The sequence below is a fragment of the Aptenodytes patagonicus genome, chromosome 8 (genome assembly GCF_965638725.1).
Source record: "Aptenodytes patagonicus chromosome 8, bAptPat1.pri.cur, whole genome shotgun sequence".
Classification (NCBI taxonomy): domain Eukaryota; kingdom Metazoa; phylum Chordata; class Aves; order Sphenisciformes; family Spheniscidae; genus Aptenodytes; species Aptenodytes patagonicus.
The window spans coordinates 12,207,462-12,226,744 of record NC_134956.1 but is presented as its reverse complement, the minus strand read 5'-3'; the positions used below and the strand labels follow the sequence as shown (position 1 = coordinate 12,226,744).

The following is a 19,283-nucleotide window of genomic DNA, read 5'->3' as shown; positions in this document are numbered from 1 at the left end:
CTGATTACTGCCAGCACGCTTAGCTGTTACTCAGCGGCTATCATGTCCTCCCCGCAGCCAGAAAATTAGTCCTGACACACAGCGTTCATTTCAAAGCCCAGAACAAGAAATAAGCAAGAGTCAATTCCAACTTCGACATAAGCCTTTTCCCAAGCAACAGAGAAAGATATCCTATAGCAAAGGCTCCTGGTGCTAGACATGCCCGGGAACAGCAAGATCTAGTTACTGAGAGAAGAGTCAAAGGCTCCACTGACAATTATTTAGACCTGGAGACCACTCTCTGCAGAGTCATCTGCTGCCCTAGTAATAGCTTTCCAAGAAGGAAAAATCCATCTCTGACAAAAGGACATCATGTTATTCCATTATTATCTGCCATATTTGTTCAGGGATTTAAAAAAAAAGTGAAAGTTTTTTTTTCTCCATGATATGGATCATTTGAGAAAGAAAGTATGACCATTTATGCCAAACTTAACTTTATTTCTTTATTTTACAAACAAAAATATACATTTATTCTATATTTTCTCTCTTTTTACCCCCCCCATAACACACTTCTGCTCAAGAACCATTCTGAATATGGCCCAAAGCATTATATATACATAAAAATACAACAGGAGGAAGGTCAGTCCATGACCTAGCGCAGAAGCTCCTCAGCAGCAGAACATGAGACACTCCAGAAATACTGGAGTCCTGCCAGCAAAGGACAGGATGGACATGTCGACCACCTGCACAGGTGATCCTTCAGCGCTGAATTCAGCTGATAAAAAGGCAAATTCATAACCTGCTCTTCACATCACCAAGGAGTGCAGGTAAGTCCTCTCGGTCAGCGTGTTGAGAGTCAACAAAGTCCTTGGGACGGAAAAACAGTTGCTCCTTTATTTCTCAACTGCCTTAAGACCTTCATATCTCTTGGCTCTGTCCAAGGCCCACCAACTCCAGGGAAGCTCTGCAGGTTTCCCCACGCTTTCTAACAGCAGCTCGGGATCAGTGCTGTAAGCTGCATTAGGAGCAGCAGCAGGACATTCAGGCACCACATCATCCATCCCTTTCAGAGTAAGCAAGCAAGCGTGGCTCAGGCCGATTCACAGCAAGTGACAGGAGGAGCATGGAACACTTCTCTAATGTGGCAAGGGCTGACTTGGCCAGTTGCTTGTCCAGCCCTTACATAGTCATTGCACGGAGGGGAAATGTGAAAGGCTGTTGACCTACATGAGACAATTCAGCTCTCGCACAAACAGAAGCCTTTTTTCCTCAGAAGTAAATTAAAAAAAAAAAAGGGGGGGGGGGGGCGGGGGGTGTTTGTTTTCAAGGTGCCAGTGCTACTTACAGGCCTGCAGGGCAAAGTCCACAGGCAGAACAGAGAGGCTGCATTGCTCATTAACAAAAAAAAAAAAAAAAAAAAGATAAGCAAAGGGCCTGCATAGTTTTGGCAACCGATACGAACTTTGTGTTCTTACCCGAACTTTTTCCTTATGGTGGGAACACCTGGTAGCAAATGCTTTCCCCTACCTGCTAATGATCCAAAATAACACCTCCATGCTGCACCCTGCATGATGATTTCCCAGAAACTCTTACCTCAGTATTCTTCAGGAAGAGCAGTGAGTTGGGGCAAGAGATTCACACAGTACCCAAACGTTTTAAATTCCCTCTTTCTACCATCTCTAATGGAAAGATGCTATTGCTTATAGCAGATCTCCAACTACCTGGAGGACTCGGATAGGAAAGCACCCCCAAAGCTAGAGGAATACACCTCTTCATCCTTGGAGAGCACAGTATGTCCCAGAAACCAGCCTGATGCAGCTTTCAGCTGAACAGTCCCTGGATTGGAACACGATGTCTTGAAACTGCGTGCCAGACAGCTCAGACAACAGTAGTCCCTTTTCCAGCATGGAAGAGGTTAGTAAGTTCCAGATAGTCTTTAAATAAACCACGCTCCACATGCATATAAGTATTTTCAACATATCGAGCCATAAAACCTATTCAGACCAGCAGAAGTCTGGGGATCTGAACTGCAACGTAAGAGGACACTGCCAGAGAAACACATCCATCTCCCACTTGCCTCCCAACTTAGAACACCAGCGAGCTTGATTCTAGCACGCCTATGCTGTTTGAGAGTTTCCAGTCACTGAATACTGACAGCTTAGACTCATCATGGGCTTCTACTCTGCCTCAAGCACCTGAACACCTCTGGAACTTTCATCTGCAGAGTCAGCTTCTTCCTTCACAGCACTCTAAGACCCTGCCAGAGCCACGAAGCAGTGTGCAGGTGGAAAATGTACCTACCTCACAGGTTTTATTCTTGAAACTCAGCCCCGATTCAGTGTTGTTACTTAGATTTTCCTGTGAGCTCAGATGCACGGTAGTACAGCCTCCATAGACTGTTTCACAGCTACTTCAGCTCAGCTAGACAGCAGCACTGTCTGTCCTTCTGTCTCCCTATTGTTCAGTCAGTTCACATCCATGCTAGCCTCCCAAAATGCTCCCAGGGCACAAAGAACAGTTCATTCCTTTTCATGCCTCTCTTTTCCATCCCACACGCTCAGAACGCTCCTTTTAACCCCTAGCAACTGTAGTTCATGATTTTCATCAGTATTAGCTGAAACCAGAGATGAGCCCAGCTGACCAGCTTCCCTCTTCAGACACTGCTGTCACCACCTATGCTGTTGCATTATGACAAGACCCAGGCAGCCATGCTGCTTGAAAAAGCCCAGGAAGACCATCTTTGGTTTCAACCACCAAACTCTTTCTATATATGTACAATACAGCAGTCAAATCAACACGCTCATCCCTAAACAACATTTCCCTAATTGGCAGACAAGTGCTTTCAGTCTTTGAAAAAGGAAGAGGTGCCAGTCAGGCCTGTCTTCTGGGTCATATTCACATCTGGAACACAGAGGATCAGGAAGGTTCAGTGTTTATAGGTTTATGAACAAAACTCTTCTACATTGTTCTCAGGTAGCGACAGAAAATGTTCTTTCCAACAGGATTTGGGCTGTCAACTTAGTTCCACAATAGGTTTTGGAAATCTTAAGGAAGAGAGGAAAGCCATGGCAGACAGCCAAGGACAGATTTCCAATGGACAGCCGAACAGCTGTGGTATCAGGGAGTTTGGAAGGAAAAGAATGAGGCATCATGTGAAGCGGGTAGCCCTGCCTTAGGCATTGATGGCTTTCCAGCGGTCACTGTCTATGCTGTTGATGCTGCCCACATGATACGGCATAGAGGCCACGTCATCCAGGTAGGCTGTGGTGTCAATTTGAGTGCTCGAGTAGAACCCAGAATCCATTCCTTCCTTCTTGGCAACAGCATAAGGGTGGGGTAGGTGCACATCCACATCCTCAGGTTCATCCACCTGACATTTGTACGAGAAAAGGATCTTCGGTTCAGACCTGGAGTGATTAAAGATTTAAAATAGATGTTTAAGCAATGTAGTATCACAGCCACTTATCCTTAACTGAAACCCAGCAGCACTAAGAAATTGTGTATTCAGACCCTAAAAACTCTTCACACTAGCTTTCAGTCCTGAAATATACCTAGCAGAGTAATTGCCATAAAGTAATGCTATATGTAGCTTTGGACTAAGTCACCTAAGAGAAATAAAAATGGCAGAACCCTGACTCTAGTGTGGGAAAGGTGTTCTCATCTTTGGGAGTTCTGAATTATTGAGGACAAAGGCATCCAAACACCACTGGACTCCACGGCAGCCTGGTTACTGACACCAACAGAACAGGAGTCCACCTCAAGTACCATCTGTGCGCATCAGGATAACCAAAATACAAACACTTGTGGATCAGCAGTTTCCATCTCTAACTCCAGACACTATTCCCTTCTGATTTCAGAAGGCAGCAGAGGCACATTTTGATATTTTAGGAGTACTTTATGCTCTTAGTTATTTTAAAGCCGGCTGTTTCTTGCTTACGGACAATAAAAGCTAAAGTCTACACTAAAACACTCAGTTTTTCCTACCAAGATGCATCTCCTCTAAGTGGCCACACGGCGGCAACCCCGACCCAGGAATCACACTCCCGAGTACTTTTAACTGGTGACTCTTGGGCCCATTGTAGAGGAGTCCTCAGCCAAAAAGAGTTACCTAATCCCTAGATCCTTTCTACAAACCTATCCCAAAACCCACCCAGGAGACCATTTAACCTTCCGGGACTCAATCTCTCACTAACTGTGTAGTTAACAACTTCAGCGGAAAAACTTTGTACTAAACAGAATGCAGACACTGAAGAAGTGGATCCTCATAAATGTTGGAGAGGAATATAGCTATCAGCTCTACTTTGCATACAAAGGAGTCTGGGATTGAAGCGAGCAGCCCTAGGTCACACAAGAAAAACTTCAAGGCCAGAAATTAAAAACTGGTTCCCTAACTGGCATTCTAGTCGCTGCCTTTATTCTACAGATGGGGAGAACTTGAGTGCAAAACAATTAAATAACAATATATACCCTCTAAATTCCTGTTCCTGGCTACTCACCCAAAGAAGCCTTTCAGGAATGCCACATAGATGAGAGGTGCAAAGAAGCTGAAGTAAAGGAACGTGGTAGCATCAACACAGCTGCCAACGGCAAAAGGGAACATGAAGGAATTTAGCACTCAAGCACAAAACAGCTGGATAACACCAGTCACATCCCCCCAGAATGATCCAATTTCCCTCCAGAGTGTCCAAGCAGAGGACAGGAAAATCTTGTGCTAAACAAATTCAAACTGATGCAAAGTAACAGACATTGCCATCAACATCTGTCACTGCTCCTAGACACTTAGAGGGAACCATGCCAAGACCCAAGGTCTGACCAAGAGCACAGTCTCAGTGCTCCCAGTTTTGACTCACAGAAGTGACACTGATCCCTGCAGAACAAGACTCCAGATATGAATAGGGGTATCTCCATGCTATTTCTAGCAAACAGACTATTTCCACCCTTATTACCTATGAAACACGAGCCAATGGCCAGGCATCAGTGGATTCAATTATTCTCACTCACCATCTCAAGACCACTGCAGAGCACGCAGCTCCACAGACCTCTCCACTGTGAGTTTCCTGACCACTTAGAGGTCTTCTAGCACAAAACAGAACCAGCAGCTTTATTCCTTCTTAGGAACACAGCACAAGTTTGTTTTCTTGGGAGAGGCAGTGTTGAAGCACACTCAAATGCAGGTCTGCAGGTCTCCTCCCCCAGCATACATACCACAGTCCTTCTATGATATCCACACAGAGGAGGGCACTGCCCAGGCCCTGCACCAGGTTCAGCAGTGCCAGGATTCCAGCATAAACATAAAAACTCTTCCTGGCTGTGGAAAAAAGACATGGACGCAGATGAAGCTCAACCTCATAAGCACCAGCCCAGTGCAAATCTGTTTGATGGAGATGGCAGACCCAACAGAAGCATCTCACCATCTTGTCTGTTTAAGAACTGAAGAATTAAGACTGCATTTTCCTGTCCCATGCTGGCAGGATTGATGGAGGAATAGTGAACTAAACCATACCCTCCTGCATGTGTATGCACACACACAAGATGGGTTTTGAAAACACATGGTCATGGCAACACATGCAAAAATTTTATAGGCAAGCATCTGGAACCAGTGTCAGACTCATAACAATGTGAGAAAGACAAACAAAAACCCCACAGCTGAACCAGAATCTGTGCCTTTCTGATGTACAGCACTAACAAAACTGCTCAGGAGACCTGGACAGGAGCAGCACAGAATGCTGGACACTAGGCAGATCAGGGCCCAGGACTACCGGCTTGTGGCATGTGCCACACATGTCCACTCCCTCCGGGTACCCACACATAGGTGCCAACACTACTTAGAGAGAGAACAACTCAATGCAAACATCTTAGTAACAGCTTCTCTCCCTATTCAAGAACTGCAGATATTCTGCAACAAAAAGAAAAACCAGAGAAGCATCTTAATAAAGTAAATGCCCAGATAAAAATTATTAAGCAGCTCCCAATTAGCCTTTCTTTCTCAGGGGATGATCAGCACATACACTTTAACATCATACATGCATTTCAAAGGAAGCTATTATTAAGAAGCCATTTCTTATGGCTCTCTGAAGATTATTAGTAAATCTTGTTTTCTTAATGTAATTGTTTAGCTACTGAAGTAGCAATGTAATCACTCTTATTCTGCTCTCCAAAAGGCACAACATACTATTTTTCCAGGGATAACTTATCAGTCCTTTGCCATGTATCTGTACCCTGAGACAGTGGGATGCATCTGCAACACAAGCAGATACAGGAACCTCTTACTCCCACCTACGTTTTATCCTGGTGCTGTCTCCATCTATACTATGGAACACACTACAGTCACTTACAGGGCAAAGAAATCCGGTCCTTCAGAGGAGTTTTTGGAAGAATCACCACCAAGGAATAGACCTGTTGAGACAAAGAACTAACTGTTCCACGGCTGCTTGGCAACTGAACTCAGCAATCTTTGCAGGGATGGTGTGTGGTGTCACGCACTCCCTAGATGTCTCGGGATAGGGGCACAGACCCCCGATATTAAACCCAGTGCAGGGCCCCACACCTCACCCCCATCAGCACAAAAAGGCTGGTCACTGAGAAACAAAGGAGTGAAGGACATCCGAGTTCAGCTGGAATTCAGCTGCAACAGCTTACACCACTCCCACCACACCTTTATCGCTTCAGCTTCCCTGCCACATGAGAAGCATCAATGCTGCACTGTATCAGGCAGGAGGGGGACTAGGACCTTATTATACACAAATCATCCTCCTTGCCCCATTTAGAAAATACATAGAAGCTATCAGAGTGCATAACACATGCCCAGTACTTACCAGAAAGAAGAAACAGGAGCTGGCAAGCCAAAAGTGTCTCCCTCCATGGCCATAGATGTTGAAGTCTTCTGCTGAGAGATGGGCATCAGGGTACAGGATTTCCAGGGTGCCCTAGAAGAGAAGTGGCACCAACATGATTCTGTTATAGGCAGCATCCTCACTAGAGTGGATGTCTGGACAAGGGAGACTGTTTAAAGCAGTTCAGATAACAGCTGTCCCTGCCACCTAAGACCCAACCATTGCCCTGCTTAGACCAAGTTAAGCTCACACAGGAAAAGAGGAAGAAACTGAAGACAAGCAGTGAGGGGGGAAAAAAGTGGCAGGAATCTGCATCTGAAGGAAACTGGCATCAATGACATTCCAGAAGAGAGACTGAATGAAGGAATAGAGGATGCAAGCAGTTGTCTGTTTGAAATAGACTGAGAGTTTCATTTCCATCTCTAAAGTAGACCTTTCCTGCTGAAACATCCAGAATATAAAAGCCCACACTTGTGCAAGAGTTGGGAAAGGACACCGTCTCATTCACTTGAATTCCTGAAAAATGGTATGAACAGAAGCTGTCATACAGACAGTGGAGAGAGAAGAGTGCTTGTAAGCACTACTTAACCCAGATATAGCTCCAACACTTGATATTTAATGAGACTCCTCCAGCTTTATCATGTGGTAATGATCAGCTCACTGCCTCCGCAAGCAAGAGTCTGGTCACAGAACAAAGATCTGTGTGTTATTCTGGCGCTGCCCCAAGTATAGAGACACAGGGCTGACCACTGACATACCAAGAAGAATAAACCCAAACACATACTGCATTGTTCAGAGAGATGGAGACACAGGTAATAAACCGAGCTAGCAAGCCAGCTGCTAGTTTGAAGGGAAGCAAGAGCTCTCAGCTCTCAGTCAGGAGACAAGAGGCCCACTGCACTGCCCTTACCTGGCAAGCACACCTCAGGTCTCTCCATCTAGTTTTCATGGCACCTGAGGGCTCAGGTGTGAAAAACCTATCACTCCTGTTCTAAGATTCACTAAACAAGGCAATCCATCTAAACCTCATCTCATTTCTTCACCTCGGCTGAGCGTTTCATGCCATAAAGAACACAAGGAGAATCAGTCTGGTGTATGCTCTGGGGATCCTCACACATTGCCACAAGCATCCAGTCTTCCCCTAAAACTTCATCCAAAGAGCAAAGCTGCCATTTTCCAGATAGGAGTCCCACACCTAACTGCCTAACTCGAAGTAAAATCCCCTCTTTTGCAAAGACTAATTCTTCTGCTCCAAGGTACTCACCTGGGTGACAGAATATGCCAGAGACAGCACTGTAGTGATTGCCAGCACACGTTTCACGCTTGACTTGCTCTCCAGGTGACCTGGAATTAAGGAATACAGAAGTGACTCAGGATGTGATCCCAGCCCTGGTAAAAAAATCAGTTCTCTTCAAAACCAATACAGGAAAACATTTATATTTCCAGAGGCCTTCAAGGGAAGGTTAAAGCTCACTCAACTGCTAGAAACTGCTTCCCTGTTTGGAGAGTTGAACCTTTCACAGACAAAATAATACTTACAAAACAATGGGTTTTAACTTGTTTTCCTCCTGCCCACACTAATATAGAGAAGGCAACTATGTCCTTCCGCTGGGGTTACAAAAAAAAAAAGTCAGGAATGAATCCAGTATCATGTACACTGAGATGTTGTAAAGTTTCTTCTCAGGAAAAAAAGTTGATGGGAGACTGGGTTAGAGCAGGGGAGAAGGGCTTACATAATTTAGAGAAATCTGCACTGGAATATGCTGGAGCAGATAAACCCCAGCTCCTGCCAACCTAAATTATTCTATGAGCCCTCAAAAGATGAAAGAGCTAGTGCTCAGATGTCCCACTGGCAGATGCAACAGTGATGCCTACCAACCCCTCCCCTCTACCTCTGACCCAGAGGAAGAGGTGCTCCAAATAGCATTTTCACTTGTACAATTGAAAAAAGTAGAGTTACAGATTGCAGGTACAGTTAAAGCATGTAACCATGAATGAAGCCAGGATGGAATCAAATCAGCCAAGGATGGAATCAAACCAGCCAAGGAGAGGATAGAAGGACCCCCAAAGGAACCATCTTAAATAAAATGGGGTTGAAGCAAAGATCAGACTGTTGATCTTTGCATAAGTCATCCTCACCTAAGCTGTATGCTCCTTCACCACATGCATGCAGGACAAACAAAGCACATATAAACCCTGAAATTGCACAAGCCATAGATCTGTAAATATAATCAGGCTTTCAGCCATTTCTAACTAAAACTGCCCAATTTGTCCTTTGTCTTCATCCTAGAGCTCCTTCACTTTATAGGATCAGCATCTCCACAAACTTACAGATGCAGCCTCTGTGGAAAGAAAGGGAATAGGAAACATTCAAAGCACTCAAAAACCTCCTGACACGTACCAAAGGCAAGGCCTAGAATCACCACACTCAGTTCAATCGCCAGAAGGAAGAACCTTGTGATCTCCCACAGGATCTGAGGGATAACAGAAACCAGACAAACATGATTAGACGGAGCCAGGAACGAGTTGGAAGTTAATACAGCAAAACTCCACTCTCTGGTCCAGGAGATGGCAGCCTCTGAATGGAGCAGGTCATTTCCACAAACCTTCCTCGTGCTTTGTAGGGATACTAATTATACACTTGTTCCAAGCCCTGTCCATGCCTGTGAAACAGAACAGTTGTGTGGGAGCGAGCAAATAGCATGCCTACGGAGAGAGGAAGTAGCCATGGTTTGCCTCACTTGAGGATCCGTCACTCGTCTTGGATGTGTCCTTTCTGCTGTACTCCCAAGGAGCACAAACCCAAGAAGACATCAAAAGTATAATACCAAACAGGGCCAGTTCTTAAAGCAATAGATTCTGCAGTAGTTATGACTGAACAAACTCAGTATTCTGCACTCCTCCAAAGCTACTGGTCCCTAAATCTAAAGCATATTCAACTCTAAAGCCCTCCCACTTCCAGCTTGTCATTTTCATTCCCATATTTTATTTGGTGAAACAAGACCAAAAAAACAGCAGGTGAGGGAACTTTCCAGGTAGTCATGCAATAAATCAGTGCCAAACCTAGAACAAGAACCCAGATTCTGGCTTATTAATCCTTTTCCTCTGAACACTGGATGGCACTCTCTCTTGAAGATTCATCAAATGCCTTTTAAAATATTGTGTGACACTTCTAATCTCAGAAAATACATAGTGTGTGTGTGTGTGTGTATATATGAGAGAAAACGAAAGAAACATAATAGACATGATAGGACATGTGTTTACAGGAAAAATTGACAGAGTATCTGTCTTACTGCATGACTTCCCAGCAAGGTGCACTTGGCAGCAACACCAACAGAGCTGAAGAAAAGCACCTTCTCACCTCTTTTCCATTATTCAAGTCCTGGACCTACATCTATTCAACAGAGGTGAATGAAAATGCTACAGACATCCAGCCACTCACAACAAGCAGTGCATTACAATACTTTGACAGGTAACATTAAAGGGAAAAGCAAAAGAACCGCACTGATCCCAGAGAATAAAGCCAGAAGACCTGTACTCTGTGGGTGGCTCTTCTTCCTCTAACAGCTCAAGAGCTACGGAGCTTGTTGTTTTAGGTAACATTGTGCTACAAGTCAAATGACTACAAAGGAACAGCACATACAAAGCTATTTCCTGTTTGCTAAGGGTTCACCCTGTGCTCAGAGTGGCTGCAAGGACATTCAGATATCAGTCTCAAAAGAGAATTTAGTTTTATTTGCTTTCAATACAAAAGAATTAAATATTTTTAAGAGCCACTCATATATTGCAAGAGTAACAAAGGCCAGGTCTTGCCTATCCACTAAAAGTATCTGAATGTTTAGCTCTTGCAAAGCAGAGTCATTCCATCCCTGCAACAGGAAAGTTTTGCTGCCACTATTTGTGCGTCTATTTTAGGAAGTCCATTGTTTTACAGCCCTGGATGTTGTGATCATTTAGATACAGCTATTGGAACAGGATTCCATAGTACACATAGCTATGAGTACTGCAAAAAACCACATTCTTCTTGTATGCACATAAAAGGGAAGCTGTAGCAGATTGCTGTGATCAGAACTGCACAAAGCAGAGCCTCTAAAATCGGTGTTGTACCTACCTTATCAGCAACTGTGGCAGCATCAGAGGCACTCACAGTCATGGAGACAACAGCACGGGCAATACCAACTAAAGCCACCACAAATACCTACACAAAAAGATACCAAAAGTGAGCTCATGTCAAAAGGCACATATGCAGCAGTGACCAGAAACCCTTTTGGAATACCATTTCCAGGTCTGCTTTCAAGCCTGATAACGTGTACTAAGGACTTCCTGTAGCAGATTAGAGTAAATTTGCCAAAGAAGATTCCTCAGGCCTGTTAGATGTAGGAGTACTGGCTTAGAATTTAGGAAGGAATAAATTTCCTCAACTGGCAGACTAAACAGCTCTGAAGAGGTCTCATCCACTCCTTACAGCAGTATCTTTACAGGCAAACAGTCTTCCCACCCTTCAGTCCACTGGGGCAGGGGAGGAGAAGAACCAGACAAAAAACATACCCCTCTAAATTACAAGATGAAGTGCTTGGTATTACTGAATGAACCAATCACATCAGATAACAGAAGCCACTTGATACCAACTACCACACTTCAGATCTGTGATAAAACTAAAATCTGCAGTTCTCTCCCTCACTGACAATGCTCAGGAATGCAGAGGAAGAAAAGTTGGCTGCAGCCAACAGCTTTAAAACATCTCACCCTGCTGCACAGTGCAACACAGAGATACCCAAGTCAGCTCATGTACCATTTAAGCATGACAGCATTGAGCTCAGCAAGGCTAATTTACCAACTCCTGTGCTGTCACAGCCATACTATGCAATTAAGAGCTCAGCTGGATATATCTACCCTCTGCTGTGCAGACTTACCCTCTAAGAAAGCAGATTTTTCCAGTGAAAATTCTCCGAGTCACAGGCTAATTCTAATGATGCAGGTATGAAACAGCTAAATCTATCAGAGAACGAAAAGAGTCCAAGCTGATTCTAAAGTGGTTGAAGAACGGAAATGACCAATAAACCACCTAGAGCAGAATGTTTCCTCCTTAGAAAAAGAAGGGATGCAAATGGCATGAAAGAAGAATAATACAACATTCCTCCTGGGGTGGAAAACTCTGGGACAAAACACTGACAAAAAAGAAGGGTCCCTGAATATAATGGTGTTCTGGAGCAGCAACAACTCGTTGGAGAGGAAAACGCGCCCTTTTTGCTTCCTCTCTAAGTAGGTAGAGACTCTTCCCAATCTATTAACTTAGCTTTAGTTGCTGACTCCACAAGAAAGCTTTCCTTCAAGACATGACAAACAGCCATTTGAAAGGAAATGCTCACAGAACACACTTACATCCTCATTTCCCAATAACGTACTCCAGAAGAGCAAACTGAATGAAAGCGTTTTCCTCTAAGGCTGTTTCATCACTTTCTGCTCACTCCGTTTTGAAAAAGTCAACTGCATAAAGTCAGCTCACTTTTTTCTTCCCTTTGGTTTCTCAGGAGTTTTGCTTTTCAAAGCCTTAGGCATGAACTTCTTACTGAGTCATGTGCATTACTGGAAGCACAAAGGAAGATTTAAATCCGGACTGGAAATGGCTGGTAATATTTTTAAAAGTTTGGAGCATTTGTGTGTATACCTGGTTATCCAAAACTGTGCACAAGCCCAGTGCCCACACTCCAGGCTTGAAAGAGCTAACAAGACTTCCCACCAAAGATTCAGTTGAGGCTACTAGCTCAGATTTGGTTTTGATGCTTCTTGGGTTTTGCCATGCCAGTACCTGTACGCAGCCCGAAGAAGGGAGCCTCCCATCTAACCCAATTCAAACACACGTTTACTTCTACAACCTGTACTAATCTCACTGAGGAAGAGCAAGCACATTATGCTATGCACTGAGGCAAGCCAGGACCTCAAAAAGCACCTATGATAAAGCTTCTGAACAATATTTTTAAACAAATTCAGGTAGGTCCTTAGCTGCGTGTACCATGCCCTGTGAGCAGTATCACAGTTAATAGGTATGATGTTCAGAGATTACTAAAGAGACTACCTTAATGTGATAAAAAGTTGCCCGTGCCTTTTTAAACTGGGGAGAGGAGAACAGACAAGATCTTAGATGTTTGAGAACTGTAACTGTGCACCTCAAACTGATGTTTGAGAACTGTAACTGTAACTATATATTCTATTTCCACCTTAAGAAGTATCAAGAACATCATGAAGTCAGGAGCCACTTTGATATGATGAGAAAGAAACTAACGGGGTTAGGTTTCTACATTCCCAGACTAACCAGAACCCTGTCACATGACCATTTTCTACAGCAGATGACCAAGCTTTTCAACAGCTTCACACAAATTGTTCTCCAGTGTTTCACTTTCACTACCTCAGTGAGAAGCTGGTTTTGTGTCACGTGCTACTTACTGCAAGGAGCAAGGAAACTAGTATAAGATACTAGATTCCAAGACAACAAAGCAATAAAAGAAAAAAGGAAAAGAAAAAAAAAAAATCACCACAGAACAAAATCTACTCAAATCCAGCAGATATGGTCCCAGAATCTGTGAAAAGCAGAATTCAGACAGTGAGGAAAAAAAAATATCTGTATCTACTTCTTGTAGCACACCTTCAACTAAAAATAGATTTTATACCTGTGAGATCTGGTCTAGCCTCCCTCTCCACTAGTTCAGTGATGTTGTTCATGAGTGGTAATAAAAAACACCTCACTCATAAATAAAAAAAAAAGCACAGAGCGGTACTCACTAGTATGTAGAACGTAGTGAAGATTGGGCTGGAAGTGACCCGGATTTTGGCCCTGGCAGAGGGCAGCTTCCAGAGAAGAAACATAAAGAAAAGCACATTGGGAACCAGGAGCAGAAGATCCCAGTAGCGGACTCTGCAAAAAGTAAATAAAACAGTTTTTTTCCTGTTCTTCAGCATCTAGAAGGGAAGGCACCAGCCCCAGTCCCTTCTCAGCCAAACTCTGAGAAAGAAAGCTCCTTCCCCTGGCCCAGGGTCGACTGTGGTCCCATTTCCTCCGTCTCACCTGGACTTCCCAATGTCCTCATAGAGCAACAACAGGCACTTGTGCGGCACAGTGATGTTGGTGTCATTGATTGCCTGTGTTATTGTCGGGGACAAAGTTGTCACATTATCCAGTGCTGTCACCAGGGCAGTTGAATGTGTGATGTTGTCAGACATGGAGAATCTCATCACAGACATCATGGACTGGAACATCCTGCCTTCCTTCTGGTCCACGTCAAACATAGCACAAGACAACCACAGCAGAGACAAAAAGCAACATTAAATCAGTTGTGAGTCAGAGCTAAAAACCACATCCCTGCCATTAGGCCCCTGCACAACTGCTTCCTGCTTGTTACAGCAAATTACCATCATCTGAAGGACTCTATTACAGAATGAAATGCCACCTGCCCTTATTCTGCACAAAGCCACTAGGGTGGACAGTACAAAACCACTATCTTGTACCAGAGTAACAAGCACCTTCCAAATAGTGTAATACTATGCTGGATTAAATTTTGTGATTTTTTGAGCTTTGGCAGATTCATAGAAGAAATCAAGACTCAGCAGCAATACATGGCATCATCGGATGGAGACAGAAACCCTGCAGTACCAGAACATTAATTATCATTCTAGCTCCCAAGATCAAGAAGTTACAGTCAATGATTTGATTTCAACTACTGCAAAGAAAAAACGAAGGCCCATAACTGAAACCTGTTGCTGTTACCAACCCCACAGTCTGAAAACAGGGAAAGCCTCACATACTTTTACCTAGAGGGGCTGTACAGACTCTTTATCTTCCAAAACCAACACTGGCAAAAGCCAAGATTCAGCATTTTCCTTCTAACCCTCTGCAAGACACCAGAACTATTCTGATTTTAAGCACAACAGTAAGGCTGTGAAAGGACAGCGCCTAAAACCCTGTTCACATAAAGTTCTCCAGCTTCTTTACATCTGCCTCGATTGCATTGCCCTTCTCAGCCACTGATCAGCATCATCACTGGTAGTTTACAAACCCAGAACCAGATGCAGTCCTGTCTAATGGGTTTCCTAAGGTCAAACTCTTGGGCAGCAGAGAGCTATGGTCAGAATCAGAAGAGTCATGGCGCTCAGTTCTTTTGCCTGCCCTACATTACACCTCTCCTGCCTCTCAGAAAGATGACAAGACAGAACTTCCCATTACCCTGATGAATCTTCTTTGTACTGCCTTCCCTGAGAGAACATTCACATCTTTTCCGCCATCTGTCCATCCCCCAGGCCCTACACTGCTGCGGTATTAACTGTCCCTCCTGAGGGAGGGAGAAAACTGCAGGGAGAAACTCTGCTCTGCCATCCGTAAAACTCCACGTGCTTCATGCCTGTGCCAGTGGCTTTGCCAGAAACAACAGTAGCAGCAGTTTATCCCTCTGTTGGTTCTACAATCACCTCAGAAGCTTAAATGGACTATAGCACACAGCACTTTAGATCGGGATTTAGTATAGAGTTTTGACCTGATTTACCTTACTAAGCCTGCTCCTCATTCAATGTATCACCTTGTGCAAATCCTCTCCTCTTCCCACCCTAAAATAGCAACCCTCACTTGACTAGCTCCGAGCTGAATGCAAACACGAGGTCCTGTCATCTCTCCTGACTCCCCCCAAAGAAGTGGTCGCAGACGACACACAGATTAAAAAAAAGAAATCTCTATCAACTGGCATCTTAAAGATGCACATTGCCAGAGACAGTGCTCTCGCAGTCTGTGTGCTATAGTCAATACAGGATTCATCTCAAAAAAAAAAAAATCTACCTGTTTGACTTTAGCCCTGGCTGGCATGGCAAAAACTGACAGCCTCCATGACAGGACTCGGAAGGTATTTTCCCTGCGAGGTTCTGGGTGACTCACAAGTTGGAAAGAATCAGCACAGCACAGCTCAACATCTGTTGAGCTTTTAGAGTTCAGTAGCACCTTCCCCACAAACTGCTCAAGACTGTCAGCCACAGACTCTTCTTTCTCTTCAGAGGCTGAGTCTTCCCAGGTCTTCTGAGGGATATGAGGATCATCTCACCCTCAGCTAACAAACCCTCCCTTTGATTCATCCATGCTGACAGATACTCGCTGAGCTGGGATTTTTCTTTTGCGACTGCCGTATGCTGTGCTGCACAAGAGATGTCACATTAAACAAACACACGAAGACCTGGAAAGATCAACTTTGTGCTGAGATGACAAAATCTGTGCCAAAAAAATTCCAGTTCTAGTAGAGGTTCCAGCAAACAAGCTTCATATTCCAGACTTATCTCTCTTCCCTCCAGCTTCTCACTTCTCTGAATTGACACCGTTGAGAATGACTTTCTGTTAGTAATATTGCTCCATTCTCTTCCTCTGAAACACCACTGCATCTCAGTAGCAGCAAGGACAAGTATGTTCACATTTGCCAACATGGAAAAAAAAATCTACCTGATTTTTAAAAAAGCTGGGAAAGGGTAGAGAAAAACCTCACAGAGCATGGGCAGAATAACATCATCAACTGCAAACCATCACAACCTCCTAATACCTCTTTCAGGACAAAGAATTCGATCTGCCTGTAACACTGAAAAGAGTTCGCCTATAAAGCTGGGAGAGAATTACATGGGAAAAACATCTTCCTTATAAAAAGAACAAACAGGCTCCATTCTTTTTCCCTTGAAGCCACCACTATCATGCAACAGCAGCAAGCTGCTGATAAGGAGAGGAGTTGGCTGCACGTAACAGAGCTCCAGTCACAAGGTTTCAAAGGGCAAAGCAGAATTAAGCTTACCTCTCAGCCAGGCTGCTTGCTACGGCCTGGTATTAGTATCCTATTCTTCCTCCCAAGATGGAGTATACACAAAGGCAGAGCAACAGAACGTCCAACGTGATAAGAAAGGGCAGCCAAAGCCATCAGCCAGACAGCACGATCCCCATGCTTTTCTAATAGCTAAGGCCTACTGCAAGGATGTGGAGAACTGTCCCGTTCCTGTCGAAATCACCAGCAAAAATTCTGCGGCAACAGGACCAGGAACAGATGGCAAGGATCCAGCTAGGCTTCGTCATCCGCAGCAACACTGCTCCTTACAGCACACTGTCCAAACCCTTGCCCTGTCTAGTCCAGAATAAATCCAGTCAGCTGAGCATATCCAAGAGATCACTCACCACACCCTGCCTCCACAGGGCTGTTCACTTCAGCCAGCCCGAACTATGCAATGGGGGTAAAAATCACCCCATAGCCACGTAAGAGGAAATCAGTGCCGCGGTCCTGGTCTCCCTTTTTCTTCTAGCAGGCAGCTCTATTCACCACACACCAGAAAACAAAATAAAATGTTTTTCTACACTACAGCTGAAGACAGCCTGACCTGGCTGAGGCCTATTCCTCTGTCCAGGTGCTGGACTCCCAAGTTGCATTCAGAGCAAGAACACCCACACGACTCATAGGTTGCTGCGACAGAGTGCTGGGGAAGGCTCAGCTGCACCTTCAGTGAAAATGATTGCCTCTCACCAAGTGGATGTTGTTTCTTGACTCATGGCACCAGAATCACATCAAAGCTCAGTGAAATTCAGGGCTCAAATCACTGGCAATTCTCTGTGCTCTCAAAGCCCAACCACATAAAGGTGAATTACACACTACCAGAGTTTCAGCTCTAATAAAAAAAATGAGTTTTCTTCCTTTCTGAAAACAGTATCAGAAAAATCTTCAAGTACAGAACATACTGGAGTTAAGATTGCTCCTTAAAACACTGTATTTGTGCAAGAAAAAACAGCGCTGTCCAGATCCCTGCTTAAATACAACTGTTATGTCAATAACTTAAATGCTTAAAAAAAAAAGAAAAATAAAAAAATGCCTTTTTTTCTTCTCTTCCTTTTTAAAATGGCTCTTCAAACCTCACTTTTGGTGACAACAGCTACATTTTGCTTTTCACCCTTAGAACTCACTGGACAGGGGTTTTCTACCAGTGATCAAGGACCTCTCTTTTCCCCAAGTTTCACTCTCACATCTTGTTCTGAACTAAACTTAAAAAGAAAGGAACTGGAATGCTAAAAACAACCAAAGAAAAATACCAAAAGCAGAGGTATCAACAAGAATCCAAAACCATCAGACAGAGAATCCCAGTTCAGGGATGTCTTTCAGAAATAAGTACCCTAAGTTTTTTGTTGGTTGGTTTTGGTTTTTTTTTCCTCTAGAAGGCGGGTGCACAGACAACAAGAAGGCAGAAAGTGAAGCAAAGCAGCAGTACACGGTCACTTCATCCTACGCTGGCAAGGAAGCACTGCCTATTTTAAAGGCTGCTAAAGGCACCAGAGAGCTGGAGAAAATCTTAAGTTGCTTTCTACCCTTTAGGCTAGGCAAAGGTGCCTCTGGACGCTCCTGCCATAGGAGGGCTCCCAGGCTGCAAAAGGAGGCATAAAGCTGCCTTTCAGGGACCCGCTGAAGTGTTTGCAAAGGGCAAGGCAGAAACCCAGAGAGCAGCGAGGTCCACCCCGACCACCGGTAACCTGCGAGCTGACACCGACGGTAACCGAAGAACCGCAGCGCCCCAGGCAAGGCACGAAGCTTTTTTCCTGCCGGACTCCCCATATGCAATCAAAGGGCAGCCGGGTAGCGAGGCGCGGGCTGTTAAAGCCTCCTGACAGGTACGTGCAGGCTCCCCTCTCACCCGGGGCCGACTGCCGGAGCCCGGGGACCCCGCGGGGCCTCGCACCGCCCTGGAGCGCGGCCCCGCCGCTCACCTCAGAGGGCCGCGGCCCCCGCCGCAGCCAGGCCGTGCCGCCGGGGCAGGCCCCGCCGCCCCGCGTTGAAGTGCCCCGGCGCCCCTCCCCGTAAGCCCCCGTCCCGGCGCCGGCCCCGCTCCTACCCGCCGCGGGCCCAGCCCGCCCGGCCCTGCCTCCCCGGCGACGGCGCTTAGACGCGGGGGCCCAGCCCCGCCATCCCAGGCCCCGGCCCCGCCGCTCCCCTCAGCCAGGGAGCGTCGCTGAAGAGCGGCTCAAGCAGAGCGCAGCGCCGCGCCGCCAGGCTGGGACGCGGCCTCCAGAGCCAGGGCAGACGGGCCGCCGCCTTTTCGGCCGGGTCCAGCGGGGCTATTGAGAGAGGGTCCCCGAGAGGGGTGCCGCTTGGGCCAATCAGAGACCAAGCAGAGAGAGGTTCTGTCAAAAGAGGCTAAAAGAAATAGCGGCGCGAGCCAATGGGAAGGGGCGGGAGGCGGGACTCGAGGGGCGGGCCTGCCGCGCTTTAAAGGTACCGTGTCCCGTCCGTCCGCCTGCGGGACGGGGAGCAGAGGGCGGGCGGGCGGGGCCGAGGCCGAGGCCGAGGCCGAGGCGGCAGCCGTCACCGCCGGGGCCTGCCCTGAAACGGGTGGCAGGAACAAAGCCTCCCCATGAGCCCCAGTGCTGAACCCCACTGCCCGGGGGCCAGGTCTACCCCGGCCGCTCTCTTCACGCCTTCCCCC

At 45.7% G+C, this 19,283-nt stretch overlaps 1 protein-coding gene across 6 annotated transcripts; it reads right to left on the bottom strand.

Annotated features, from left to right (window-relative positions):
- Window positions 1-468: 468 nt before the first annotated feature.
- On the bottom strand, window positions 469-18,757 carry TPRA1 (transmembrane protein adipocyte associated 1). Of its 6 annotated transcripts, none has more exons than XM_076346386.1 (11): window positions 18,693-18,757; window positions 13,876-14,078; window positions 13,593-13,725; window positions 10,924-11,010; window positions 9,214-9,286; window positions 8,077-8,156; window positions 6,795-6,905; window positions 6,315-6,375; window positions 5,185-5,287; window positions 4,476-4,556; window positions 469-3,386 (listed from the first exon to the last, which is right to left on the bottom strand). In XM_076346386.1, exons 2-11 carry the CDS (start codon window positions 14,064-14,066, stop codon window positions 3,152-3,154), a joined length of 1,155 nt encoding a protein of 384 aa, XP_076202501.1. In that variant the 5' UTR covers window positions 14,067-14,078; window positions 18,693-18,757; the 3' UTR covers window positions 469-3,151. The 6 variants fall into 6 exon arrangements, with proteins under 6 accessions (XP_076202501.1, XP_076202506.1, XP_076202504.1 ...); XM_076346391.1 differs by having other exon boundaries at window positions 13,876-14,075; XM_076346389.1 differs by lacking the exon at window positions 18,693-18,757 and adding an exon at window positions 18,568-18,586.
- Between the last annotated feature and the right edge of the window lie 526 nt (window positions 18,758-19,283).

What these genes read in the sequence shown, in the direction of transcription:
- TPRA1 (XM_076346386.1), bottom strand. Translation starts at nt 14,066, where the DNA reads ATGTTCCAGTCCATGATGTCTGTGATGAGATTCTCCATGTCTGACAAC. An exon ending in GAGGACATTGGGAAGTCCAG is followed by an intron (nt 13,726 to 13,875) that starts GTGAGACGGAGG and finishes TACTTTTTGCAG; the next exon opens with AGTCCGCTACTGGGATCTTC. An exon ending in TTCCTGAAAGGCTTCTTTGG is followed by an intron (nt 3,387 to 4,475) that starts GTGAGTAGCCAG and finishes TAATCACTCCAG; the next exon opens with GTCTGAACCGAAGATCCTTT.